The sequence below is a fragment of the Podarcis raffonei genome, chromosome 5, assembly GCF_027172205.1.
Source record: "Podarcis raffonei isolate rPodRaf1 chromosome 5, rPodRaf1.pri, whole genome shotgun sequence".
Taxonomy (NCBI): domain Eukaryota; kingdom Metazoa; phylum Chordata; class Lepidosauria; order Squamata; family Lacertidae; genus Podarcis; species Podarcis raffonei.
Window position 1 is genome coordinate 99,605,132 of NC_070606.1, and position 27,499 is coordinate 99,632,630.

General features: G+C 47.7%; 1 protein-coding gene across 6 annotated transcripts in view; it reads left to right on the top strand.

Moving 5' to 3' along the window:
• The window catches only part of LPP (LIM domain containing preferred translocation partner in lipoma), a 295,814-nt gene that overhangs the window by 219,429 nt on the left and 48,886 nt on the right, over positions 1-27,499 (top strand). For all 6 annotated transcript variants that reach the window (XM_053387367.1, XM_053387369.1, XM_053387365.1 and 3 more), the window contains one exon: positions 25,957-26,080. In XM_053387367.1, the coding sequence (XP_053243342.1) occupies positions 25,957-26,080 (124 nt within the window). The remainder of the gene's footprint in view (positions 1-25,956; positions 26,081-27,499) is intronic.

Sequence of the window (27,499 nt, forward strand, 5' to 3'; positions counted from 1 at the left end):
AGATAATTGACTGTGGAATATAACATTGTTTATTCAAAAGCAGGTCACACAGAAGAGAGCCTCTTGCCACGCTCCTGCTTGCACCTTGCCTTTGATGCCCATGCAAACTCATGAGCATGTGTGCCTCTGTACAGCCTAATATATATAGAAATGTATATATTGTTTTAAATCTCTCATGCAATTCAATTTCAGCCTAAGCTGGGTTTGCAGTAAGGTGGGTTTTTTCTAGGGGTACGAATACCCCTAAACATTTTGTGAGTTGTACAGTACTTTATCCAGAAGGGACGCAGGTGGCACTGTGGGTTAAACCACAGAGCCTAGGACTTGCCAATCAGAAGGTCGGTGGTTCGAATCCCCGCGACGGGGGTGAGCTCCTGTTGCTCGGTCCCTGCTCCTGCCAACCTAGCAGTTCGAAAGCACACAAAAAAAGTGCAAGTAGATAAATAGGTACTGCTCTGGCAGGAAGGTAAATGGCTTTTCCGTGCGCTGCTCTGGTTCGCCAGAAGTGGCTTAGTCCTGCTGGCCACATGACCCGGAAGCTGTACGCCGGCTCCCTCGGCCAATGAAGCCAGATGAGCGCCGCAACCCCAGAGTCACCACGACTGGACCTAATGGTCAGGGGTTCCTTTACCTTTACCTTATCCATTTCCTGTATTTATTTTCCCCGAGTTGAACTAGAACATGGTGATTTTCTTGAGTCAAAATGAGAGTACGCCTGAACGTTTTTTTAAGAAAAAAAGCACTGGCGATGCCTCTCTGTCTGCTAAACTGCAGTGTTCAAGGTGGGAGCTGGGAAGCTGGTCTGGTCACCATCAAAGTAAATTTGTCTGGTTTTTAGGTTGTAGTCTAACCTGCGTATTGTTTGAGGAAGCGGGACACAAAGTTGAACTAACACAGAAAAAGACCTAGTGGCTTCGATGCTTTGCAGCACCAGAGTGAGACATTGCCTGAGGTTTCACGGCAACCTGCAAGCGAGCTGCTACCTGGCGCCTGAGACTTCACCTGACATTGTAGGAACATAAGAAAGGCCTGCTGGGTCAGGCCAGTGGCCCATCTAGTCCACCATCTTGTTCTCACAGGGGCCAACGCAGATCCCCACATTGAGAAACCCCCAAGCAGCATTCACACGCACAATCAATTCTCCCCTCCTATGGTGTCCAACAAGTGGGATTCAGAAGCAACTGGGATTAATAATAATAATAATAATAATAATAATAATAATAATAATTTATTATTTATACCCCACCCATCTGGCTGGGCTTCCCCAGCCACTCTGGGCGGCTTCCAAAAAAACATTAAAATACTGTGATACATCAAACATTAAAAGCTTCCCTAAACAGGGCTGCCTTCAGATGTCTTCTAAAAGTCTGGTAGTTGTTGTTCTCTTTGACATCTGGTGGGAGGGCGTTCCACAGGGCAGGTACCACTACCGAGAAGGCCCTCTGCCTGGTTCCCTGTAGCTTGGCTTCTCATAGTGAGGGAACCGCCAGAAGGCCCTCGGCGCTGGACCTCAGTGTCCAGGCAGAACGATGGGGGTGGAGACGCTCCTTCAGATATACTGGACCAAGGCTGATTCAGAGCAGAGCCATCCTGGCTCATAGCAGCTGATAAGTTTTTTCTTCCTCCATGAATTTGTCTCAACCTTTTCTCAAGCCTTCCAGGTTGATGCTGGCACCACTGCCTCCTGTGTGAGTTCCACAGTTTACCGTATTTTTCGCTCCATAAGACACACTTTTTTCCTCCTAACATGTCTGTGCGTCTTATGGGGTGAATGTGTGGTCGATCGCTGGCTCCCTTTCCACCCCCTTTCCCATGCCTCCATTGTTGAATGTTCTGCATGTGACTGGCTAATTAGATTATCTGTCTGGAAACTGTAGAAACAGCTCCCTTTCCTTTCCTAAAGAAGCTGCAGAACTGTGAGTTGAACCCCATAAAAACAGGATTTTTTCCCTTTGCAAAGTAAGCTCCACAACTTTGATCTGATCCTTAAAAAGGGGGGCTTTTCCCCTTTGCAAAAGAAGCTGCACAACTTTGAGCTGATCCTCAAAAAACCGGGGCATTTCCTCTTTCCTCCTGTAAAAACTAGGTGCGTCTTATGGTCAGGTGTGTCTTATAGAGCAAAAATACAGTAGCTATGCGCTACACGAATAATTCCTGTCTGTTGCCTGTCTTGAATATTCCAGCATTCGGCATCACTGGACGTCCACAAATTCTAGTGTTAACGAGAAACAGAGGGAAAACTTCTCTCTCTGCACTTTCTTCTTGCTAATACAGTCCGTCAGGCTGGCAAGTACTGCAGAGAGGGACTTCTCTGTTTTGAACCCATCACTATGGAGTCTCCTTCTTTGGGAAGTTCTCTTGGCAGCCTTATTGACTGCTTTCAAATTGCCTCCAAATACCTCTCTTGTTTCTATCCACTTTTAACTGATTAATCTGAAGCTGGTCCAGAGTTTCTAGGTGCAAATAAAGCACCAGTGCTGTTTCCCCCCCTTGCTATTTCCCCCTTTATCTTATTTTTTTCCTGTTTTACTGCTGGGTTTTCAATTGAACTGTTGTCGTTGTGTGTGTGTGTGTTTTGCCCTTTTAATCTACCTTGTTGCATGAGCTGCCTTGAGAGGGCTGGGTGCCCTATGAAAAGGAGTATATAAAAAATTAAATTAGCTTAAGGAAGAATTTGAATTGTTCTCTAGAAAGTGCCCACTATAAACATCAGGGTCTTGCATACTTTTGGATCTGTTGGCTGGGTAGTAGACCTGCGTTTGAGTAAGTCCAAAAGGGCAATATTTGAGATTCATATTGAAAACAAGGAATATTCTGCTCAGTATATATATATATATTTCAGTTATCCATGCAACAGCCCTGCAAGATAGGGACTATCATTGCCAAGTTGCATTGGTGGGGGGAGAAGCAGGCTTCTTCTGGGCAACTGGTGAGTTGCTTGGGGAGAGATCTGAACCAGGGACATCCGCTGTGGATTTCCATCCTTTCAGTGACAGAACTGGCAAAACTGCAGCTCCCTGCCCCCCCCCCAGGGGAATGCCAGACTCTTCTCATTATGCAACCTAAGGTAAAGGTAAAGGGACCCCTGACCATTAGGTCCAGTCGTGGCCGACTCTGGGGTTGCGGCGCTCATCTCGCTCTATGAGCCGAGGGAGCCGGCGTACAGCTTCCGGGTCATGTGGCCAGCATGACTAAGCCGCTTCTGGCAAACCAGAGCAATGCACGGAAATGCCGTTTACCTTCCCGCTGAAGCAGTACCTATATATCTACTTGCACTTTGATGTGCTTTCGAACTGCTAGGTTGGCAGGAGCTGGGACTGAGCAACGGGAGCTCACTCCGTCGCAGGGATTCGAACCGCCGACCTTCTGATCGGCAAGCCCTAGGCTCTGTGGTTTAACCCACAGCGCCACCTGCATCCCATTATCCAACCTATCCCATTATTATTATTATTATTATTATTATTATTATTATTATTATTATTCCCATTTTAACACTTCCAGGCCATTGTCATTATACCCCTTTTGGGTATGATAAAATGTTAAAAGCCCCAGTTAAACAGAGAAGGAAATTGATCAAAGCGTTGAAGGTTTTGGAGGTGTTTGAATTTCTGGAATGGTTCCCCCATCTTTTCCCCCACCCCAGCCTCCAGGAGCGATGGCAGCTTCTGAAAAATTATTTATCTTCTATTTTAGACCTTGGATAGTGACTCATTGTGCCCTGGAAATGTAATGGCTGTATTTCTCTCTCTCTCTCTCTCTCTTTCTCCCTTTATTTTTCAAGCGGCGGCTCAGCTCAGCGTTAGAGGCCTGGGCACTTACAAACCAAGGCGCCTGTCAGAGTCAGCCCGGTGCTCTAAAAATACAATATTTGCTTTTACCTTTTAGCTGTCAACAAGTTTTCCTTCCATCCTGTCTGTGTCACACACGCACGCAAATAGCAAGTCGGGGGGGGGGGGGGGGAGAGAGAGAGAGACTGGCCTCTTAAGAAGCAGATCCAGAAAATTTGCCCAGAGGGGAAGCTTTTCGGAAGATGGTCTTTCTTCTCGTATGGCAACACAGCTGCTGCAATGTTCTTCCCGGTGCTTGGAGCCTGCTGCAGAAACCCAATGCTGCCTCTTGCAGGTAAATGTCACAAGGAGGTGACCCTCCATTGGGCAGACATTGCACATGTCACGCACTATGATGCCTCTTCACTCTCATGGCTGCTCCCAAAGACTCCTGGAAAATGTAGTTTGTTTAGGGAGCAGAGAGTTGTTTGGAGACACCCCTGCCATTCCCAGGAGATTTAACAATCAAGCCTTCTTCCTGGGGAACTTTGGGAATTGTAGCTCTCTGGGGGAAACTACAGTTCCCACAGCTGTCTCTCAAGTAACCCATTATTGAGGTGCACAGGGGTGTCTTCCACTAGCACCAAACTCTTAATAATAATAATAATAATAATAATAATAATAATAATAATAATAATAATAATAATTTATTATTTATACCTCGCCCATCTGGCTGAGTTTCCCCAGCCACTCTGGGCGGCTTCCAATCAAGTGTTAAAAACAATACAGCATTAAATATTAAAAACTTCCCTGCACTTGATCTTAGCCAAAAGGCCGAGAAGCGATGAATATTAAAAACTTCCCTGAACAGGGCTGCCTTCAGATGTCTTTTAAAGAGAATATACTTGCTTATTTCCTTCACATCTGAAGGGAGGGAGTTCCACAGGGCGGGCGCCACCACCGAGAAGGCCCTCTGTCTGGTTCCCTGTAACCTCACAATGAGGGAACCGCCAGAAGGCCCTCAGTGCTGGACCTCAGTGTCCGGGCTGAACGTGGCCCCATGGGAGTGCAAATCCAACAAGCAGAGTTTAAAACCCAACAAATGTCTTCACTTCTTGCTCTCTCTTGGTTGAGAAAATGTCTCCGTCTTTCCCCAAAGGACTTGTGAATGTTGCTTGGGGCTTCCTCTCTTTGTGTGTACGTAACATTTCTGTGTCGGTGCGAAGGACAGAAACAGGTGAGGCAGCGGGGGGAGGTAGGCATCAGAACATCCAGCAGGATCAGGCCTGTGGTCCATTTAGACCAGCATCCTCTTCTCACATTAAGACCCACAAGCAGGAGATAAATTCTCCCCTCCTGGGGTTTCCAGAAACTACGATCCAGAAGCATTTCTGCCTCCGACTGTGGAGCCATCCTGACTAGTAGCCATCGATAGCTCTCTCCTCCTCCATGATTTTGTCTAATCCTCTTTTATAGCCATCTAGGTTGGTGGTCATCGTGGCCTCCTGGGGCAAGGAGTTCCACAGTTTAACTCTGCACTGTGTGAAGAAGGGCTTTCCTTTTATCCGTCCTAAATCTTCCAACCTTTATTATAATAAAATAACATTTTATTTATTTATACCCCACCCTTTCTGGTTCAGAAAACCGGGCTCAGGGCGGCTAACAACAAATTTAAAACACTTAATAGATGCAACAAAAAACAGCATAAAATACAGTATAAAACTTGAATAACAATAAATTCAGAATTCAGAAATCAATTTGGGGGGAAATCCATCCAGTAAACATTAGGTGTTCATCCATGCATTATTGGGTGTCCACTTTTCCGGGGCCATGTATAATTTTTATGAACTTTTATCAGGTCTCTGAATTGTTTTCCCTCTAAACTAATGGCTTCTTTGGTCATTCTGAGAAATCATTAAGGTAAGGGCTGTTCAGTCTTATTCGCGTCCGTGCAATATTTGTGGGTGCATGAAAGAGGAAGGAACCATTTTTGGCCATCAGGGACATCCATGCGAAGTCCTCCTTTCCTAACCTGTTTTACCCTCATTTCTTGGGGCCACCAGTAAACGGAAGGTGTTGATTTTAGAAAACCTCCCCAGCTATTCTTGGCGGTGGGTTTTAGCCGCTGCACGCCTTAGCGGCTTCCGGGAAGAGGAACCCACAGCAAGAGCAAATTGTTGACCTTTACGAAACCAAACTTTGAGCTTTGTTTATTGTACGTTTTTATCCGTTCCCGTCTCAGCCTGGGCACCTCTCTCCTTTTAAGGCTTGCTAATCAGAGATTGCGGGTAGTTCAGCGAAATGGCACCACAGGCCATCGTGTGGCATTAAAGGGGGGAGAAAAGCAATGACAAACCTAGACAGCATCTTAAAAAGCAGAGACATCACCTTGCCAACAAAGGACTGTATAGTTAAAGCCATGGTTTTCCCAGTAGTGATGTATGGAAGTGAGAGCTGGACCATAAAGAAGGCTGATCGCTGAAGAATGGATGCTTTTGAATTATGGTGCTGGAGGAGACTCTTGAGAGTCCATGGACTGCAAGAAGATCAAACCTCTCCATTCTGAAGGAAATCAGCCCTGAGTGCTCACTGGAAGGACAGATCCTGAAGCTGAGGCTCCAATCCTTTGGCCACCTCATGAGAAGAGGAGACTCCCTGGAAAAGACCCTGATGTTGGGAAAGATGGAGGGCACAAGGAGAAGGGGACGACAGAGGATGAGATGGTTGGACAGTGTTCTCGAAGCTACCAGCATGAGTTTGACCAAACTGCGGGAGGCTGTGGAAGACAGGAGTGCCTGGCGTACTCTGGTCCAGGGGGTCACGAAGAGTCGGACACGACTAAATGACTAAACAACAACAACAAAAAGAGCAGGCTTCCTCAACCTTGGCCCTCCAGATGTTTTGAGACTACAATTCCCATCATCCCTGACCACTGGTCCTGCTAGATTGGGATCATGGGAGTTGTAGGCCAAAAACATCGGGAGGGTTGAGGAAGCCTGGCTTAGAGTATCCGAAGTCTCCATCAGATGAACCAGCAAAGGTAGGACGAAAGGTTGCCAAGTGAGAGAAGATGGAGAATAATGGAATGGCCGTCCTAAGGATTTCATGTCTGCAACTGGAACATAGGAAAATGCCTTGAACTGAGACAGAACAGGATAATAGACCTGTGCCTGAATCAGGCCAAAGGCACATCTAGGCTGCCCTGTTTAGGGAAGTATTTAATAATAAAATAATAATAATAATAATAATAATAATAATAATAATAATAATAATAATTTATTTATACCCCACCCATCTGGCTGGGTCCCCCCAGCCACTCTGGGCGGCTTCCAACAAAACACTAAAATATAATAACCTATTAAACATTAAAAGCTTCCCTAAACAGGGCTGCCTTCAGATGTCTTCTAAAAGTCTGGTGGTTGTTTATCTCTTTGACATCTGGTGGGAAGGCGTGACACAGGGCGGGCGCCACCACCGAGAAGGCCCTCTGCCTGGTTCCCTGTAACTTGGCTTCCCGCAGAGAGGGAACCACCAGAAGGCCCTCGGCGCTGGACCTTTAATGTTTGATGTTTTATTGTGTTTTTACTATTGTGTTGTTGTTGTTATTCACATGGCAGCTCCAGTGTCCTGTTTCCCTAACACTTAGTTTCCAAATTATGTTTGTTCTTTTGCGTCATGTAAAAGCCAGTTCTGGAAAACAAATCAAATATCGGACTATATAGTGGCAAGCTGCAAGATAGTTAAAGGTCTGGCAGCCAAGCCTTATGAGAAACGGTTGAGGGAGTTGGGCCTGTTTAGCTTGGAGAAGAGGAGACTGGGAGGAGAAATGAGGCGACGCCAAACTGGGAAGGGTAGCTAATGCTGTCAAAGACAGAATTGGGATTCGAGGTGACCTTAACAGATTGGAGAACTGGGCGCAAGCTAACGAAATAATAGTGCCACTGTATTCTGCTCTGGTCAGACCTCACCTGGAGTACTGTGTCCAGTTCTGGGCACCACAGTTCAAGAAGGACACTGAGAAACTGGAACGTGTCCAGAGGAGGGCAACCAAAATGGTCAAAGGCCTGGAAACGATGCCTTATGAGGAACGGCTAAGGGAGCTGGGCATGTTTAGCCTGGAGAAGAGGAGGTTAAGGGGTGATATGATAGCCATGTTCAAATATATAAAAGGATGTCACATAGGGGAGGGAGAAAGGTTGTTTTCTGCTGCTCCAGAAAAGCGGACACAGAGCAATGGATCCAAACTACAAGAAAGAAGATTCCACCTAAACATTAGGAAGAACTTCCTGACAGTAAGAGCTGTTTGACAGTGGAATTTGCTGCCAAGGAGTGTGGTGGAGTCTCCTTCTTTGGAGGTCTTTAAGCAGAGGCTTGACAACTATATGTCAGGAGTGCTCTGATGGTGTTTCCTGCTTGGCAGGGGGTTGGACTCGATGGCCCTTGTGGTCTCTTCCAACTCTATGATTCTATGATTCTATGAAATGAATTTCTGAAGAAGTGTGCATGCAAACGAAAGCTCATACCAATGACAAACTTAGTTGGTCTCTAAGGTGCTACTGGAAGGAATTTTTTTATTTTGTTTCAACTACGGCAGACCAACACAGCTACCTAGCTGTAACTAATAGGGACCAAGTTAAGGTTCTGCATTTAGGCGGGAAGAACCAGATGCACAAATATAGGATGGGGGGCACCTGGCTTACTAGCATTACATGTGAAAATGATCTAGGGGTCTTGGTGGACCAGAAGCTTGACAGGGGCCAACAGTGTGATGCAGCAGCAAAAAAAGTGAATGCTATTCTAGGCTGCATCAACAGAAGTCGAGTGTCCAGGACAAGGGAAGTAATAGGTAAAGGTATAGGGACCCCTGACCGTTAGGTCCAGTCGTGACCGACTCTGGGGTTGCGGCGCTCATTTCGCTTTATTGGCCGAGGGAGCCGGCGTACAGCTTCCTGGTCATGTGGCCAGCATGACTAAGCCGCTTCTGGCAAACCAGAGCAGCACACGGAAATGCCGTTTACCTTCCCGCCGGAGTGGTACCTATTTATCTACTTGCACTTTGACGTGCTTTCAAACTGCTAGGTTGGCAGGAGCTGGGACCGAGCAACAGGAGCTCACCCCGTCGCGGGGATTCGAACCAGCAACCTTCTGATCGGCAAGTCCTAGGCTCTGTGGTTTAACCCACAGCGCCACCCACATCCTAAGGGAAGTAATAGTCCCCCCTCTATTCTGCCGTGATCAGACCACACTTGGAATACTTTGTTGAATTCTGGGCTCCACAAATTAAGAAGGATGTTGACATGAGAAGAACGGTGCCTGTAGATCTTATCTCATATCTCAGGTTTTACAAGTGCCGTAAACTTGCTATTTTAAAAAAGAATGGAGGATGGGAATCGGGGGGTTATGATTCATGTGGGGTCTCCTGGGGTAGCCCTTACTGTATTCCTTGCTGCCTCTAAGCCCTGTGCGGTCGGAACCAGCCTGCACTCTTAAATATGTGGTCTAAAACCATTTAGGCAACAGCTAAACTAGACAGACCAGAAGTGACGCAGGAACGGAATTTTGTCTGATGCTGTTAAATGCCCGAGCCTGTTCCCTTAACAGGGCCAGACAGTAAGGAATTAAAATAAATAAGTGTGTTAATTTTGAAAGCTCCCGAGGTGTGCTTCAGCCATGAGGACGGAGGGCTCTCCCGGGCCTGTCGTAGCCTTTCAGGGAAGCTCTCCATCTTCTCGGATGCTGCGCGCCTCATTAATAAACATTAGCCTGGCAGTTAAAAGAAGGGCGCTATCTACATTTAATGAACTCTGGGATGGGCTTGGGAGACGCAACACATCGATAAGGTGTCAGCAGCCCTGACGCGAGACAAGTTCATCTGGTGGCTCGTATGCCAGCCCAAAGTCTGGGAGGCAATACTAGGTAAATGACTAGGCAGAGCTGTTGACACACAGACACACCCACCCCTCCAATTTTAAGGGGAAAAAATACCCTAGTATTGGTGGCCGATGATGAACCATTTTCCAGTGACTAAACTGAATTCCTTGTTGCATTTCCTGTAATTGCAGTCCGCGTTGCATGGGTGTGAGCACGTAGGGGAAACAAATTATTTTCTTAAGGAAATAAAAAGCCTGCAGACTTTTGAGTTCAAGCTGCTAGGTAAATCATTTCTTCTTCTTTTTTTAAGGAGAAGGCGGCAGCCCTGAGTTTTCAGTTTCCTCCTTGAAACAGGGATAAACATCAGCAAAAAGAAGTTTTGTCTTGCAGGTTCGGGAGGTCAGTCTGCATGATGGCCTGAGCTCCTTCCCATTCTTGCGGTCCTGTATTAGCAAAGGTCAGAATCTAACAGATGATTCTGTTGCTGAACTGGTCAAATTAGAGTCTTTGTAAGTCAAGGGCCTTAGCTGGTCACTTGAGTGTCCTCATCAGCCTCCCCAAGGAATAAGCTGGGTTGCAAGAGCTACAACTGATAGGTGAGGGGATGGAGGAAGGATCCACCTGTCTACTAGGTAGGAGAATAGCCAGTCATAAAAGCAGCACAGTCTCTAGTGACCAAGATGATCAAGGGTTTGGAGATGGTTGGAGGAGCTGAGTATGCCTGGGAAAGAGGAGACAGAGGGAAGATAGGAGAGCCATCTTCAAATATCCCATGGAAGAGGGAGCGGCACGGCAGCAGCGGGAAGCCCCATTAGCTAAAGTGGTGCTTCAGGTTAAGAACAGTTTCAGGTTAAGAACAGACCTCCAGAACGATTTAAGTACGTAACCAGAGGTACCACTGTATATACTAAGAGCAACACCACAGAATTGGCCCTGCAGCAAGCAGGCAACCGGTACGGATCTCTGAGCACCTGCTTGCTGCCAAGGTCTCGGCTCGGTCAGCAATCGTGCTGCAGCGTTCTGCGGCGAGTTGGGGTTTTTTTAGGAAAAAGAAGACGAGCTTTCCAAGAGTCGGCCGGCGCAGAGATGCAAAGGTCTTTTTCTGCGTGTGTGTGCGGCTTTGGAGGGTTCTGCCTCTCCACCCTCCCCGACTCAACCCCCGCCGAGTTTTGCATTTAGGAATCTTGCTGGATTAGCAGTGGGTCGGCCCTGTCTCCTGCGAGGCCAGGATGCCGGCTTACGGGAACAGCAGCGAAGGACGGCCTGGTGTGACGCGAGGACAAGTGCCTCCCCCCCTCCAGATTGGCATGAGCGCCGGGGGCAGTGTTGGGAGCCCAATATTGACTAATTATTTAGCTGTGAATGGCAGCTGTGAACATTGTGTTCCTTGCGCATGGCTTCCTGCATTTATTGTGAGTCTAATTACAAAGGCAGGGGTTGGAGGGGGGGCAGGATCCTGCGCCTTCCTGCTCTGCTGTCAAGAGCTCTGGAGCTGCCCTGGCCAGCTGTGCAGAGAGGGGGAAAGGACAGGCAATGTGGGGGGGGGGGGCGAGGGCCGCAACTTGTGGAATTCTCGAGTCAAATCTTTTTTATTAGGTTTGCGAATTTAAATGCAAACATTAAACATCAACGTCATCATTTAGAATTCCCTGAATCCTTTGACTCCCCTCCATGGTTACCATTATCAATCTTTTTCTAACCGCTTCTCTTATTTTCTCAAATAATCCATTTCTACCATATTTTCCCCCCAAATGCTTTATTTAGATTAAAAAGAAGTAAACAAATGGATTAACCAAAATAGCAATAAGAGTAATGATATTTGTTACATCACATCACAGTGCATTCTTCTGAAGTTTCCAACGACTTCTCGCCACTCCATTGTGTATCTACCACTTAATCTATCTAGTACACTGTTAATTTTCATTTATCTTTTGTTAATTTTGTCAATAATGCGTTTTCTTATAGTTATCCTTCATTACAAGCGTTACTCAAATCCTGCAAAAGTTTTTAGTTGTTTACAGTGTTCTCTTAAATACATTGCAAATTTCCCCCTTTCCTTCTTAAAGTTCTTCTCTTCCTGGTTTCTGATTTTCCCAGTCAGTTTCGCCATTTCGGCCTAGTCCATCATCTTCATCATCCATTCGTCTCTGGCTGGGACTTTTATCTTCTTTCCATCTGTGGGCCAGTAGCATCTGTGCTGCTGTCGTTGCATACATAAATAGTCGTTTCTGCTCCCTTGGTATTTCTGCACCTAAAATCCCTAATAAAAAAACCTCTGGTTGTTTCACAAACGTTATTTTAAACATTTTTTTCAACTCATTATAAATCATCTCCCAGAATCCTTTTGTTATCTTGCGTGTCCACCATGTGTGGTAGAACTTGTGGGATTCTTTAGCCGTGCTCCTTTTGTGCATGGATCCTTCGCGTTCCAGGTTTCGGGAGAAGCCAGCTAGGGAGCCTGTCTCCAGGGTGTGTCCACTCCTGCTCTGGAGGGCAGGACTCGAACCCATGGCTTCAAGTTTACAAGAAAGGAGATTCAAACTAAACATCAGTAAGGACTTTCTGACAGTAAGAGCTGTTCAACAGAGGAACAGTCTCCCTCTGGAGGTGGTGGACTCTCCTTCCTTGAAGGCTTTTCAGCAGAGGTTGGATGGCCATCTGTCTCTGGTGCTTTAACTGAGATTCCTGCATTGCAGGGGGCTGGTCTAGATGGCCTTCGGGGTCATTTTCAACTCTACGGTTCTATGCTCTCCCCCGTGATGATTGAATTCCTGACACCTGGGCTCCAGTGTGTGGCGCTGAGCCCTACGCAGCTCAACAAAGTGGTGCAAAATGAGCCAGGAGTTGTGTTCAGCTGAGATACTGTGCCAAACCATAGTTAGAGAAGTCTAAGCATGGTTTGGTTCCATGTTGATCTTGGAGCTGGTCCGGTCTGCCTTGCGATCCGCCAACAAATCAGGAGCCGGAAACATTTTTTGAAGAGGATTTGCAAAGCATTGTGTAGGCCAGCATTGGCCAACGTGGTGCCCTACAAATGTTTGGGGCAGTGCACTGTCTAGGGCAGTGGTTCTCAACCTGTGGGTCCCCAGATGTTGTTGGACTAAACATCAGGAAGGACTTTCTGGCAGTAAGAGCTGTTTGACAGAGGAACGGTCTCCCTCAGGAAGTTGTGGACTCTCCTTCCTTGGAGGTTTGTAAGCAGAGGTTGGATGGTCATCTGCCATGAATGCTTTAGCTGAGATATAATAATAATAATAATAATAATAATAATAATAATAATAATAATAATAATAAATTTGTACCCTGCCTTAAGATGTCTTTTAAAAGTCTGCTAGTTGTTGTTCTCTTTGACATCTGGTGGGAGGGCGTTCCTCAGGGCGGGTGCCACTACCAAGAAGGCCCTCTGCCTGGTTCCCTGTAGCTTTGCTTCTCACAATGAGGGAACTGCCAGAAAGCCCTTGGCGCTGGACCTCAGTCTCTGGGCAGAACGATGGGGGTGGAGACACTCCTTCAGGCATACTGGACTGAGGCTGTTTAGGTCTTTAAAGGTCAACCCCAACATGTTGAATTGTGTTGAGAGCCAATGTAGGTCTTTCAAGACTGGTGTTATATGGTCTCGGTGGCCACTCCCAGTCCCCAGTCTAGCTGCCGCATTCTGGATTAGTTGTAGTTCCCAGGTCACCTTCCAAGGTAGCCCCACTTAGAGCGCATTGCAGTAGTCCAAGTGGGAGATAACCAGAGCATGCACCACTCTGGCGAGACAGTCTGCAGGCAGGGAGAGTCTCAGCCTGTGTACCAGATGGAGCTGATAAACAGCTGCCCTGGATACAGAATTGAGCTGCGCCTCCATGGACAGCTGTGAGTCCAAAATGACTCCCAGGCTGTGCACCTGGTCCTTCAGGGGCACAGTTACCCCATTCGGGACCAGGGAGTCCTCCACACCCACCTGCCCCCTGTCCCCCAAAAACAGTACTTCTGTCTTGTCAGGATTCAACCTCAATCTATTAGCCACCATCCATCCTCCAACCGCCTCCAGACACTCACACAGGACCTTCATCGCCTTCACTGGTTCTGATTTGAAAGAGAGGTAGAGCTGGGTATCATCTGCATATTAATGGACACCCAGTCCAAACCCCCTGATGATCTCTCCCAGCTTCCTGCATTGCAGAGGGTTGGACTAGATGATACTTGGGGGTCCCTTCCAACTCTCTGATTCTATGATTCCCTGACTAGATGGGCCATTGACCCGATGCATGGGCTTCTTAGGTTCTTAAGGTGAGCACGCTTGCCTCGGTGAGTCCTGGGTTCAAATTCCCGCCTCCGCCACGGACAAATGTTGATGTTTTGAATGAGGTTTGCTCTCTCTCTCTCTCTCTCTCTCTCTCTCTCTCTCTCTCATTTGCAAATCTGCAGTGATGCGCATGATCTGCTGCGCAAGGTTGTTGTGAGGGCAACTGCATTCGGGACTGCGGAAATGTTATCGATTGATTTTCCAGCGCAGGCTCAGAGAGGGACGCAGCAGCCTGGCCTCAGAGAACACGTCTCATTGCAAACATGCAAGCACGCAGTAAAATACTGTAGAAATCATGCATTCCAAAGCAAAACATCCATGAGTTATATTTGGAAGAATTTGAAGGTAAAGACACACAAACACACAGACCGGAATAAAGTAGTGCACTTGTAAAACAAATTGTGTGCCAGGTTGTAGGTGTTCAAAGCTCTCCTGGCAACACTAAATAAGAAACACACAGTTTGGTATTTTCTGTTTGTTATCATGGTATGTATTTTTGTAGTTTTATGTTGTAAACCGCCCTGTGATCTTCGGATGAAGGGCAGTACAGAAATTTAATAATAATAATAATAATAATAATAATAATAATAATGATGATGATGATGATGATGAAACACACAAAGAAAGTAAAATTATTAACTGAACAAATCATTTTTGAGAGGTTTTGGACTGGCTTGCATGGAGTCAGCTGGGGTGGGACGGGACATGCCCCATTGCCTTGGGGGACTGAATCTGATGTTTGTTTGTCCCTCCCCCACCCCAAAATTGGTATGTGTCTCTCTGCTTCTTCCCAACTCAGCCAAATCTTTTTTCCAGATTATTTCTTAATGCATGTTTCTATCCCTCCCTTCTCATGACCATGTCCCACGTAGGGCAGCTTTCAACAATTTAAAGGGACAATGCAATAAACTACGTCTTAGCAACAATAATATGAATATAGAAAAACATGGAAAAAATAAAAGACACCACACTTAAAATCCATTTAAAAGACCAGTCACAAAATTAAAATACGCCTGCTTCTTGGGAGAAAAGCAATGGCAAATCTAGACAGCATCTTTAAAAGCAGAGACATCACCTTGCCGACAAAGGTCCGTATAGTTAAAGCTATGGTTTCCCCACTAGTGATGTATGGAAGTGAGAGCTGGACTATAAAGAAGGCTGATCGCCGAAGAATTGATGCTTTTGAATTCTGGTGCTGGAGGAGACTCTTGAGAGCCCCATGGACTGCAAGAAGATCCAACCGATCCATTCTGAAGGAAATCAGCCCTGAGTGCTCACTGGAAGGACAGATCGTGAAGCTGAGGCTCCAAGACTTTTGCCACCTCATGAGAAGAGAAGACTCCCTGGAAAAGACCCTGATGCTGGGAAAGATGGAGGGCACAAGGAGAAGGGGACGACAGAGGACAAGATGGTGGGACAGTGTTCTCGAAGCTACCAGCATGAGTTTGACCAAACTGCGGGAGGCAGTGGAAGACAGGAGTGCCTGGCATGCTCTGGTCCAGGGGGTCACGAAGAGTCGGACACGACTAAATGACTAAACAACAACAACAAGCAGAGGTTGGATGGCCTCTGGTCAGAGATGCATAAGGATCTTCAACCCATGGCAGCCTGGCTGATCCCCTTTCCATCCACCCGTTGCCTCTTCCGACTCTACTGTATGGCAGGTATTTCTCTTGCAAAGCCCCCTGCACATCAAAGGCAGCTAACCTTTGGCCCTGCAGATGTTGCTGGACAGGCTAAATACCTCTCAGGATGCATCACACCTTTTAATGGCCCTGTTGAATTCTCAGTCAGGGTGCGATAGGCTTGGAATTCTCCAACCACCTCAATACTTGCTTGCAGGTGAAAGGAGGACCCCAACCCTGGTCTGTTTTGCAGGACTACAAAACTAGGAGGTGGGGAGGAAGGAATGCACCCTGCTTTAGGGCCTGATCTTCAGCGTGTGACACCAGACAACTTTGGGGTAAGAACACATGGGAAGCGAGCCTCGGTTTGTTAGGAGGCTTTCAACCTGTTCACTGGGGTGGGCTAGGAATTTCTTCCAGGCAGCCAGACAGAGACGATTCAAACTGGAAGAACGTCAGACTTCCTTTTATTTCTGACAGTGTGCTGAAGGTTACAGGCCAGTGGACAGGAGAGCGTTTAAAAACGGAGACCTCGATGATGATCCTTGCATTGCAGCGGGTTGGACTAGATGACCCTTAGGGTCCCTTTCAACTCTACGCTGCTACATTCCTCAGGCTGCACTCCTGTTTTGCCCTCCGTTGGCCACCACCTGTGCCCTGCATGCCGTCCTGTGTAGACCAGGATGCCAAAGAAGAGGTCTGCATGCGTCCGCCGTCAGGCAAATCCCACCCCGTCATCCGGAACGGGTTGCGTGAGCCAGGTTCCTGCTTACGTGCTTAATGAGAGAGAGGTACAAATAGTCAGGGGAGCCGGCGAAAAGGAGAGAAGTGCAGCTCGTAGTGTTTCCAGAGCAACCAGCAGCACCGGAGAGAGCGGCTCAGCATCCGATCTCATTATCGGCACAGCTGTGCGGATCGCATGTTCTTTCCTCCGGGCACATGCACGGAACGGCGCACGGGGCTGCAGTGTGGCTGGAGCCGTCGACACACATGTCGCCACGGATCGCCACAGTCCCCAAAGGCTTGGCAGGCTTCCCCCTTAGGAAGGATGGGGTCACTTCTGTTGAAAGGCAGGAGGTTGTTTGGTATTTTGCTCTCTTATAGTTCGACTGCCAGAGAAAGTGGCCATTTGCACATAAAAAGAGCCTTCTGGATCAGGCCAATGGCCCATCTAGTCCAGCATCCTGGTCTCACAGGGGCCAACCAGATGCCTCAATAGGAAACCCACAAGCAGGATTCGAACCCAAGAGCAACTCTCCCCTCCTTTGGTCTCCAGCATTGCTGCCTCTAAGTGTGGAGTCAGAGCAGATTCATCCTGACTAGTAGCCACTGAAAGCCCTCTCCTCCTCCATGGATTTCTTGAATCCTCTTTTAACCCAAGTTAAACCCATCACTGTCTCCTGTGGCAGGGAGTTCCACAGTTTAACTATGCACTGCATGAAGAAGGGCTTCATTTTCTCAATAATAATAATAATAATAATAATAATAATCATTATTATTATTTTAATAAAGACGAGGGAAGGGGCCCTTTTTTGCATCAAATGAAGATTTTTAAAAAGGAAGGAAGGAGAGAGAGAAGAGAGAGAGAGAGAGAGAGAGAGAGAGAGAGAGAGAGAGAGAGAGAAAGAAAGAAAGAAAGAAAGAAAGAAAGAAAGAAAGAAAGAAAGAAAGAAAGAAAAATACAGTTCCAGATTTGACTAAGAGGACATCAGGGGGACTGGGCTGATGAGTCAATAAATGCATGGCCTTTGGGAGAAGTGAGGAAAAGAGACAACTCAACAAGATCCATGTTTAGCTGTCAAAACATTCCCTGGCGCTCAACGGCTTATCTGAGCGCACTGCTGCCACTCTGCCTGCAGCGCAAGGGGGGGGTGGAGGCAGCTGCAAATGAACTGATCTCAATAATTGGTCAAGAAATTGCTGGCAGGGACTAGGCGTGCGCAGGGTGGCAGAGGTGGCGCCCAGTGCAGCTTCGGCCGAAGAAGCCGAGGTTACGGTACGTTCCTGCTCGTCTATACGCTGCCATTTGGCCGAAAAAGGCTCCCAGCAAAGGAAATCCCTTGTGTTGCAAAACAGACAACTCTGAACCATCGCAGGCAACACGCGCCTAATAATGTTCTAACAAAACATTTGTAACATGTGTTATTTCACAGTTCACCAACCGAAACCGTGTAACGGAGTCACAAATAATAGAAGTCAATCAAGGTGGCATGAACAAAATTAGAAAATGTCGTCCGTCAGTATCAAAGAGGCAAACAAGCCTTTCAACAGCCACCATCCTGTAACTGTACAGTAATGGAACAGTTTTTTTCCGGATGATGAACTGTTTCGATAGTAACTCTTCATCAGCTGGCGATGATGTAAAATAAAATCCATTACATTCAAATATAATATGAGATAAACAGGTACATGCAGTTTCAAAACAAACACTGCAAAGACGGTTGGTTGGTTGGTTGGTTGGCTGGCTGACATCCATCTGTCTCTGGAGACAATGGAGCATTGCACCTTTGGGGTGAAGTTAAAATGTTGAAGAGTTGCAGCGCCTGCTGTGGCTGTAGAGACCGATAAGGGAGAGACATGATTCAGCTAGGTAGCTGTGTTGGTCTGACACAGTAAAGGTAAAAGTAAAGGGACCCCTGACCATTAGGTCCAGTCACGGACAACTCTGGGGTTGCGGCGCTCATCTCGCTTTACTGGCTGAGGGAGCCGGCATACAGCTTCCAGGTCATGTGGCCAGCATGACTAAGCCGCTTCTGGCAAGCCAGAGCAGCGCACGGAAATGCCGTTTACCTTCCTGCCGGAGCGGTACCTATTTATCTGCTTGCACTTTGACGTGCTTTCGAACTGCTAGGTTGGCAGGAGCAGAGACCGAGCAACGGGAGCTCACCCCGTCATTCGAACCGCCAACCTTCTGATCGGCAAGTCCTAGGCTCTGTGGTTTAACCCACAGCGTCACCCACAACCCTTAGTCTGACGCAGTAGAAATGTGTGTGTGTGTGTGTGTGTGTGTGTGTGTATATATATATAAAATTGTCCAGTAGCACCTTAGAGACCAACTAAGTTTGTTCTTGGTATGAGCTTTCATGTGCATTCACACTTATTCAGATACACTGAATGACTCCCAGGCTGAACACCTGGTCCTTCAGGGGCACAATTACCCCATTCAGGACCAGGGAGTCATCTTAATTTGCCAGCCTTCGTGTTGCGTTTGCAGATGTCTTTGTAGCACAGAGTTGGTGTGCCAACAGGCCTGGCGCTTGCAGCCAGTTCTCCACAGAGCCCCTCCTTGGGGGTCCTGCCATCTGTGGACATGACCAAGGTGCTGAGACAGGATGGATGGAGAAGGGTTGCGAAATGAGGCAATAGAAATGGAAAGGGAGGCAATAGGGGCATCGACAGGGAGAAGGTGAAGCAGCTCTTAGCCATGTGCAGAGGGCCATGTCCAGTCCTGGCATCTGTTTGTGTTGTGTGCATGTTTAAGGGGGCATGTTCAACATAGGAGAGGGCAAGCCAGTGCAGAAGGCTGAGCAGGTAGAGGAAACAACATTTTGTGGATTGGGGGGGGGGGAGAGATTTCCTGAGACTTTGCAGGCAGCATAGGTGGTACTGGTAAGCACTGAACATTGGCCATCCTTCCTCCACTTTGCATTTCACATCTTCCTGTTCAAACAATGTCTAGAAAAAGCAACAGCTTCTCTCCATTGTGTGGTCATTCCTAGAAACAAATGCGTTTGGTTTGGGTTATTTTCTTACACCGACAGATGTTTCTGAAGACAATGTTTGCTGTGATCTGCCGGCCAGCAAGGCAAAGAATGAAGGAGCCCGTGTCCTTATTTTCCTCCCCTTCACTTGTACGGAAAATAGGGAATCGACTTTGCACGGAGGAAGAGAGGGAGAGCACCAAGGTGCCTAATAAATACCAGGCGGAGGTGGGATTCGAATTCAGGGCCTCCGGATCCCAACGCTTCGCCCGCGGGGCTGCCCTTGCGCTCAAAGACACAGCCTCGGTTCGGTCGCCCGAAGCGTTGGGACTTTGCCAAGAAACTTCCGAGGGCGCCGGCCAAACGGGAAATCATTTTTATAAGTACATTGGATGAGATAAATGATAATATGCCTGACAGGCTCTTGGCTTGGCCTTCTCCCCCTTGTGCAGAGTGTGGAACTTGGCCCAGCCGCTGCCTTCAAAAAAAAGAAGACGTTATTGTGGATTGTTCCCTGGCAGGGAGACGTGTGAGCGTCTCCAAGGCATGGCTGCCGGTGGGGATGAAGCCCTTTCTGTCATTAGAGGCTTAAGTCACATTTGCAGGGCTGGGTTATCCATAAGGCAGAGTAAGCCCCAGCGAGTGTTTGCCTGTGCAGAGGAAGAATGGGCTAATCCTGCACCCGCCCTCCATCCAGCTGAGTGCCTGGCAGCTGCTCAGAGAGTGCTGAGGCTCCTTCAGAGGCTGCCAGGGGACAGGGGACGGTCTCACTGTATCGTCGAACTGTAGAGTTGCAAGGGACCCTGAGGGTCATCCAGCCCAACCCGCTTCTGGCAGTTTTCTCTCTCTCTTGTTCATTCATTCACACACTGCTTGGTTGTAGAAACGAAACAGAACTCAAAGCAGATGAGAGAGAGAGAGAGAGAGAGAGAGAGAGAGAGAGAGTATTATCAATGAGAAAAATTGTTGTTGTTGTTTAGTCATTTAGTCGTGTCCGACTCCTCGTGACCCCCTGGACCAGAGCATATCAGGCACTCCTGTCTTCCACTGCCTCCCACAGTTTGGTCAAACACATGCTGGTAGCTTCGAGAACACTGTCCCACCATCTCGTCCTCTGTCGTCCTCTTCTCCTTGGGCCCTCCATCTTTCCCAACATGAGGGTCTTTTCCAGGGAGTCTTCTCTTCTCATGAGGTGGCCAAAGTCTTGGAGCCTCAGCTTCATGATCTGTCCTTCCAGTGAGCACTCAGGGCTGATTTCCTTCAGAATGGAGAGGTTGGATCTTCTTGCAGTCCATGGGACTCTCAAGAGTCTCCTCCAGCACCAGAATTCAAAATGAGAAAAATTAGCTTCTATAATTCAAGGCTTCTGAAAAGTTAAAATAACAGTAGACTAAAAGCAGATTGTGGGACGCGGGTGATGCTGTGGAATAAACCACAGATCCTGGGACTTGCCGATCAGAAGGTTGGCGGTTTGAATCCCCGCGACGGGGTGAGCTCCCGTTGCTCGGTCCCAGCTCCTGCCAACCTAGCAGTTCAAAAGCACGTCAAAGTGCAAGTAGATAAATAGGTACCGCTCCAGCGGGAAGGTAAACGGCGTTTCCGTGCGCTGCTCTGGTTCGCCAGAAGCGGCTTAGTCATGCTGGCCACATGACCAGGAAGCTGTCTGCGGACAAACGCTGGCTTCCTCGGCCAGTAAAGCGAGTTGAGCGCTGCAACCCCAGAGTCGGCCACGACTGGACCTAATGTTCAAGGGTCCCTTTACCCTTTACCTTTAAAAGCAGATTATAGCTTGTGTCAGCTTTCTGGGAAGGCTCCTCTAGACAAGGATGTTTCCGTCAGGCACCGAAAGGAGAGCAGTAGTGAAGAAGCCTGCCTGGTATCAAGAGGCAGGGAGTTCCAAAGCTGTAAGTGCTGCTACACCAAAAGACTGAGTGCTTATAGATTTAGATGTAAACTATCAAGAGACGGCCACCGCCTCACAAAAGCAGTCTGGGGGTGTCCAACATTAGAGACCCCCTGCCCTTATATCCTCCCCCCCCCTAATTTTTATTAAATTTTCTGCTTTGCATTTTTAAATATTCATTCAAATTAAAATATCAATGACTTCCCTTCTTTTCTTTCCATGGTTCAGTTTTCATAACATAAATCCCTGCATATTTTACATAAACTAAACCATTCAGTATCCCATGATTACATCCATCCAAGCTTATTTACACTGTTGAGTTTACCTTAATGCTGCCCACGTTTTCAAATATACACAGTTTCCTCCCGTATATTCAATAAACCTTTTCCAATCTTCTTTAAAGGTATGTTCTTCTTGTTCTCTTATTCTATATGTTAGGTCCGCAAGCTGTGAATATTCCATCAGTTTGAATATCCCATCATTCTTCTTTGGTTGGGACCTCACTCGTTTTCCCTTTTGGGGCTAGCAAAACACAGCCTGACCTTATATCCTGACTCCTCTCACCCGCTTTTCCAAGTCCCAGAAACCATCCGAGTTGCACTCTGGATTATTGTAACTCGCTCTATGTGGGGCTGCCCTTGAGACTGACCCAGAAACTCCAGTGGGTGCAGAATGCCGTGGTGAGGCTCCTTACGGGGTCCTTGCCGCAGGATCACATTCACCCGGTGCTATACCAGCTGCACTGGCTCCCGGTGGAGTACAGGATCAGGTTCAAGGTTTTAACCTTTAAAGCCCTACATGGCCTAGGACCCTCGTACCTACAGGACCACCTCTCCTGATATGTCCCATGGAGGACCTTATGGTCCTCAAACAAAAACATCTTGGAGGTCCCAGGCCACAGGGAGGTTAGGCTGGCCTCAACCAGAGCCAGGGCCTTTTCGGCCGTGGCCCCGATCTGCTGGAACGCTCTGTCACAAGAGACTTGGGCCCTGCAGGACTTGACATCTTTCCGCAGGCCCTGCAAGACGGAGCTGTTCCACCAGGCCTTTGGACAAGGCACAGCCTGACCCCCTCCATTTGTAATCCTCACAGAACTCTAGCCGAATGGTTGCCATCAATTTGATTTGAACTGATTTTAGAATGAATTGATTTTAGAATGCTGTATTATTTTACTGTTGTTAGCCACTCTGAGCCCGGCTTCAGCTGGAGAGGGCGGGATATAAATAAATTATTATTATTATTATTATTATTATTATTATTATTATTATTATTATTATCCTTGCCCATCTCCAAACTCCCAAGCTAGCTGGTGTGGAGTCATGCTAGGTGCTGTGAGAAGAGGGCAACCTGGGTATATCAGGTAGAAAGCAGGGAGCATTCAGGGCAGGGCCTGGGACACCATTTCATGGAATCTTAGGCTTGCAGAGTTGGAAGGGACCCCGAGGGTCATCTAGTCCAACCCCCTGCAAGGCTGGAATCTTTTGCCCAGCGTGGGGCTCCAACCCGTGATCCTGAGATTAAGAGCCCCATGCTCTACTGGCTGGACTATCCTGAGTTCTCTTCCAAGCCACACTAATACCGAAAGCCATCTTCCTCAAAAACAACCTTGCAGATATGATGCGCATCTGAACAAGCGGGAGGCAAAGCAGGGGGAGGGACACACGAAAAAGGGGGGAAAGTAAATATCAGCAAGGGATGTTTTTTGGCAGCTTTTCAGTTCTAAATTGAGCTAATTCTACCTTCTGAAAGGAAGATAATTTCCATGTTTCTTTGGTTGAGAACACATAATTGAAGTTATTTTCCTTCCAAGAAAGGAGCCTCTGGAACATCGTTTGCAAATGGACAGGAAAAAATGAATGTATCTGGCGCTGCCTGAGCCACGGGGCATTCATTGCGGCGCAGTTTCTGAACGCGGCTGCCACTTCCCCCAAGGTGTTTATCACTTGCTCAGGTGTCTTCCTCCCCCTCTCCTTCCTCCGGCCCCCCTCTTTTCGAAGGGAGAGCGAGGAGGGCTGAGCCGAAAGCGAATGGCACTAAACCCAGTGAGCCGTGGGAAAGTGGAAGCCGGATTGTTATCAGGAAGGTTCAGAGCAGAAATTGGAAGAAGAAAACTTGAAGATCTCTTAACCTCACCAGCGCTTTTGGGGGGAGGCGGCAGCCACTGGCTCCTTGGCCTTGGGTTCCTCCTTAAAACCGGCATCTCAAAAGCCAAATGTTAACAAAAGTGCTGAGATAGAAGAGATTGTGAGTTTATGGACTTCATGAACTTCCAGAGTGAATTATTGTGATCTCTGGTGCTCATTTTGGTTTTTAAAGCCCCAAACGGCTCAGGCCCCAAATACCGAAAAGGCTTCCTCTTCATCGCAGCCTCCTGTGGGAGTGAGTTCCACAGTTTAACTCTGCTCTGTGTGGAGAAGTCTTTCCTTTTATCTTTTAAGCTGGAAGGTGTGCAGCCAAGATGATCAAATGTCAGGGAAACCAAGCCTTATGAGGAACGGTCGAAGGAGCTGGGGGTGTTTAGCCTGGAAAAGAGGAGACTGAAAGGAGATAAGAGAGCCATCTTCAAATATCTGAAGGGCTGCCCCATGGATGATGGAGGAAGCTTGTTTTCTCCTGTTCTGGAGGGTAGGACTCGAACCAACAGCTTCAAGTTACAAGAAAGGAGATTACGACTAAACATCGGGAAGGACTTTCTGACAGTAAAAGCTGTTCGACAGAGGAACGGTCTCCCTCTGGAGACCCTCCCTCCTTACTTGTAGGTTTTTAAGCAGAGGGTAAAGGCAAAGGACACCTGGACGGTTAAGTCCAGTCAAAGGCGACTCTGGGGTTGTGGCGCTCATCTTGCTTTCAGGCCGAGGAAGCCGGCGTTTGTCCACAGACAGCTTTCTGGGTCATGTGGCCAGCAGGTCTAAACCGCTTCTGGTGCAACAGGACACCATGACGGAAACCAGGGCATACAGAAACACTGTTTACCTTCCTGCCAGATCAGTACCTATTTATCTACTTGCACTGGTGTGCTTTTGAACTGCTAGATTTGCAGGAGCTGGGACAGAGCAACGGAGCTCACCCCGTTGCGGGGATTCGAACCGCCAACCTTCCGATCGCAAGCCCAAGGGGCTCAGTGATTTAGACTGCAGTGCCACCCGCTCCCTAGTGCAGAGGTTGGATGGCTTTAGCTGAGATTCCTGCATTTTGCCTTGGGGTCCCTTCCAACTCTTACGATTCAGTGATTCCCTAGAGACCCTCTCAGCTGCTGAGATTGGCAAAGGGGGCCCTCTTGAGAGTCCCTGAACCCTCAGAGCCTCGGGGTAATGGAGACCCGGGTGGAGAGGACCTGCTCTTCAATGCTGGACAAAGAGGACCATGATAAGGTCCATTTTATTCAGTGAAGAGGAATTGTGGACAAATGTTGCTTAATGCCCAGTGGTTGCCATTAATTTGATTTTGATTTGATTTTAGAATGAATTGATTCTAGAATGCGTGCCAATTAATTGATTGTGATTTTATGTAAACTGTGTTACTTTTATTGTTGTTAGCTGTTCTGAGCCCGGCTTCGGCTGGGGAGGGTGGGATATAAATAAAATTTTTGTATTATTATTTATTATATGCCGCCCTGTGATCCCATGGGATGAAGGGCAGTTTAGAAATGACAGTGACGATGAAGATGATGATGATGATAGGATATCACAGAGTTGTCGGGGGGGTTACGGAAAACCTCACACATCGTCTAAAATCTGTTTGCTGCTAGTATGAAGAGACCTGCACTTACAAGCAAGCGCAGTTTGGGCGTTGGGAAAAGCTTTCAGCTCCTAAATGGTGAACATAATAAGTGCACACAAAGAAATGTTTTCGCCGTTGTTAAATCACGATAAAATCCAAGAACAGCAATGCCGAAGGGGAGATTTCCCAAAACGTTGCCTGTGTGCAGCAAAACCGTGTTTTTTTTCTTATTTTAAAAAATCTTTCAATTCCCTCACCCAATTTTGTACCAAACTATGCGAAAAAGTCACATTATGCAAATTGGGACTAGATTGATGTATATTTGCTTCCAACTGCGCTCATTCTGAGCACTGCAGAGCTCTTTGGCCAGGGGGAGGGGGGAGTCTGAGTGCAGGGAACATGCAAATCAGCTGGTTTTAGTATAATTGAAAGTATTGCCCTTAAGAGATGGAGTCCGTTAATGATTAGAGTGGGTCTGACGAAGAAGCCATGGTGTAGGCAGACATTTTGTCTCTCTCTTTTTGCGTCTAATCAGAGAAGATTTGGGGGGCAAAGGAGGCCAAATTCAGAAAAATCCCATTACCATAATTCAGAATAGATTGTCCCAATGTGGTGGTCCAAGACCCTCTGAAAAGTGGACCATGCAGCCACTCGTGAATACCTGCATCCCACCCCTTGGCAATTTTTTTCAGGTGAAAATGCCCATTCAGAGTGAGGGCAGTGCTAGTTCGTACACCAATGCCTTTGCTCTCCACTGGCTTTGTGACGACGTTGACTGCGATTTACTCTGCAGCACCGTCAGGCCCAAACTGGGTTATTTTATTTTTTAATGGTGTTGCAGTTTCAGCTGATTGCAACGAAAGAGATGGTGGAGGGACAGAGGTCTTGCCTATTTACAGATGCCACCAGTTGACACCATATTTAGAAGAAATCGCCGTGCATTTGGCTGCTTTGCCATATGTTTAATAAATAACCTTTCCTCTATGGGCCTGTTTACCAGTCCCTGGACGGTTTTGCTCAACAGCATGCCCCTGGTCCAAAATGAAATCTCAAAACTTGCCTCTTTTTCCTCTTCCAGAGTGGACATGGCGGTCCCAACCCTGCCTCAAGTGCTCCTTTGTTCAGACCGGAGGATGAGCTGGAACACCTGACCAAGAAGATGCTGTACGACATGGAAAACCCGCCTTCCCAGGAATACTTCGGTAAGCGCTCCAACCTCTCTCGTGTTCTGGTGGCAGAGAGTTCCACAAGCCATTGGTGCATGGTGCAAAAAATAAAATAGTTAGCTACCAGAGCTAATGAACTTGGCTGTGCCCATGATATAGTTTTGTACAGTGGAGGCCCATTGTCTCAGGGTGCAGGAGGGGTGGGGGACAGCCAAAAAATGAAAACAGAGAGGGGACGGCCCAGCGACATTGACTCTAATTTGCATCAAACGTGTTTCCCCCGACCCCTCGGGGATTCAGTGCTGCGGTAATCGTAGCAGGCCAGATAGCCGCCCACTAATCGTATCATTAGGTCAAATTTAGAAAGCAGCATCAGAGCATATTAAAAGTCGGTTGAGAGCAGATAGGTTTTGAATGCAGCGATCTAATTAACCTTACTGGAGAGCTCCAAGGCATTGTATTAAGTCATGGAAATAATTTGTTCCAAATAATTACATTCGAAAAGCCAGCAAGGATCATTCGGCGGGTCAGCCTCTGCTCAGATGGTGGGCCGCTGGCCCCCATCAGAGACTTTCCTTCCTCTCACATCACGGGGGATTCCCCCCCACCCCCGGTGTTGTGTTTCGGATGCCCCCCAAAGGGGACTGTTGTGCTTGAGAGATGCGTGGAAGCTCATCCCTTTAAAAGGACCATTTATTTAGGGATGCAGGCATCCTGTCTCTCTGGGAACTGTGGAGGTTTAAGGTCGTGGGGTGGGGCTGAAGTTCGTGGCTCAGGTGAGGATGCTTGCTAAAGTTGGTTTCGGGAAAGATGCTCAGGTGTTTCAGCGACGGTTTGAGCACTCAGAAAGGCCAGTTAACTTTCAGGATGAGTGTTGGGGCTTGAGCAGTTTCACATGACCCCCGTCCTGCGCAGAGATAGAGAGAATGAGGTCAATGTGGGGGTTTTGGGGGGTGTGTGGAGGGAAATAAGCCAAAAGGGGTTGGAAAGAGGGGCAAAGCACTCCCCACACAGTCAGTTCAGACCTTTGGCAAGGACAGATTTTCCCTCCCCTGGGCAGGATATGCTGGGCCTGGCGGTAACCCAAGAAACGCGGTCCAGGTCCGGTCCCGAATCCAAGGATTCCGCTAGGAGTCAGTCCGACAGGGCCAAGGCAGGAAACCAGGCAGGAAACCAGGCAAGGACAGGTACAGGATCTCAGGCAGGTTCTGGCAAACAGCAATGTTGCTCCCACAACCTGGGGTGGGGTCCGACAGCCTTTTATCTCTGTCAGGGTAACAGGCAGTCCTGATCCCCTGTCGACTTACTTCCCTGTTTCGCCCGAAGGCGAGCGCTCCTCCTGCAAGTACTCAGGTCTCTCCGTCTCTCAGACCTGAGTCTCTGTAGCTCGGGAGATGTCAGTGGGTTACTAGCTCCAGAGGCCGCCTCAGCCTCCCCTGACCCAACCTGTAGTGG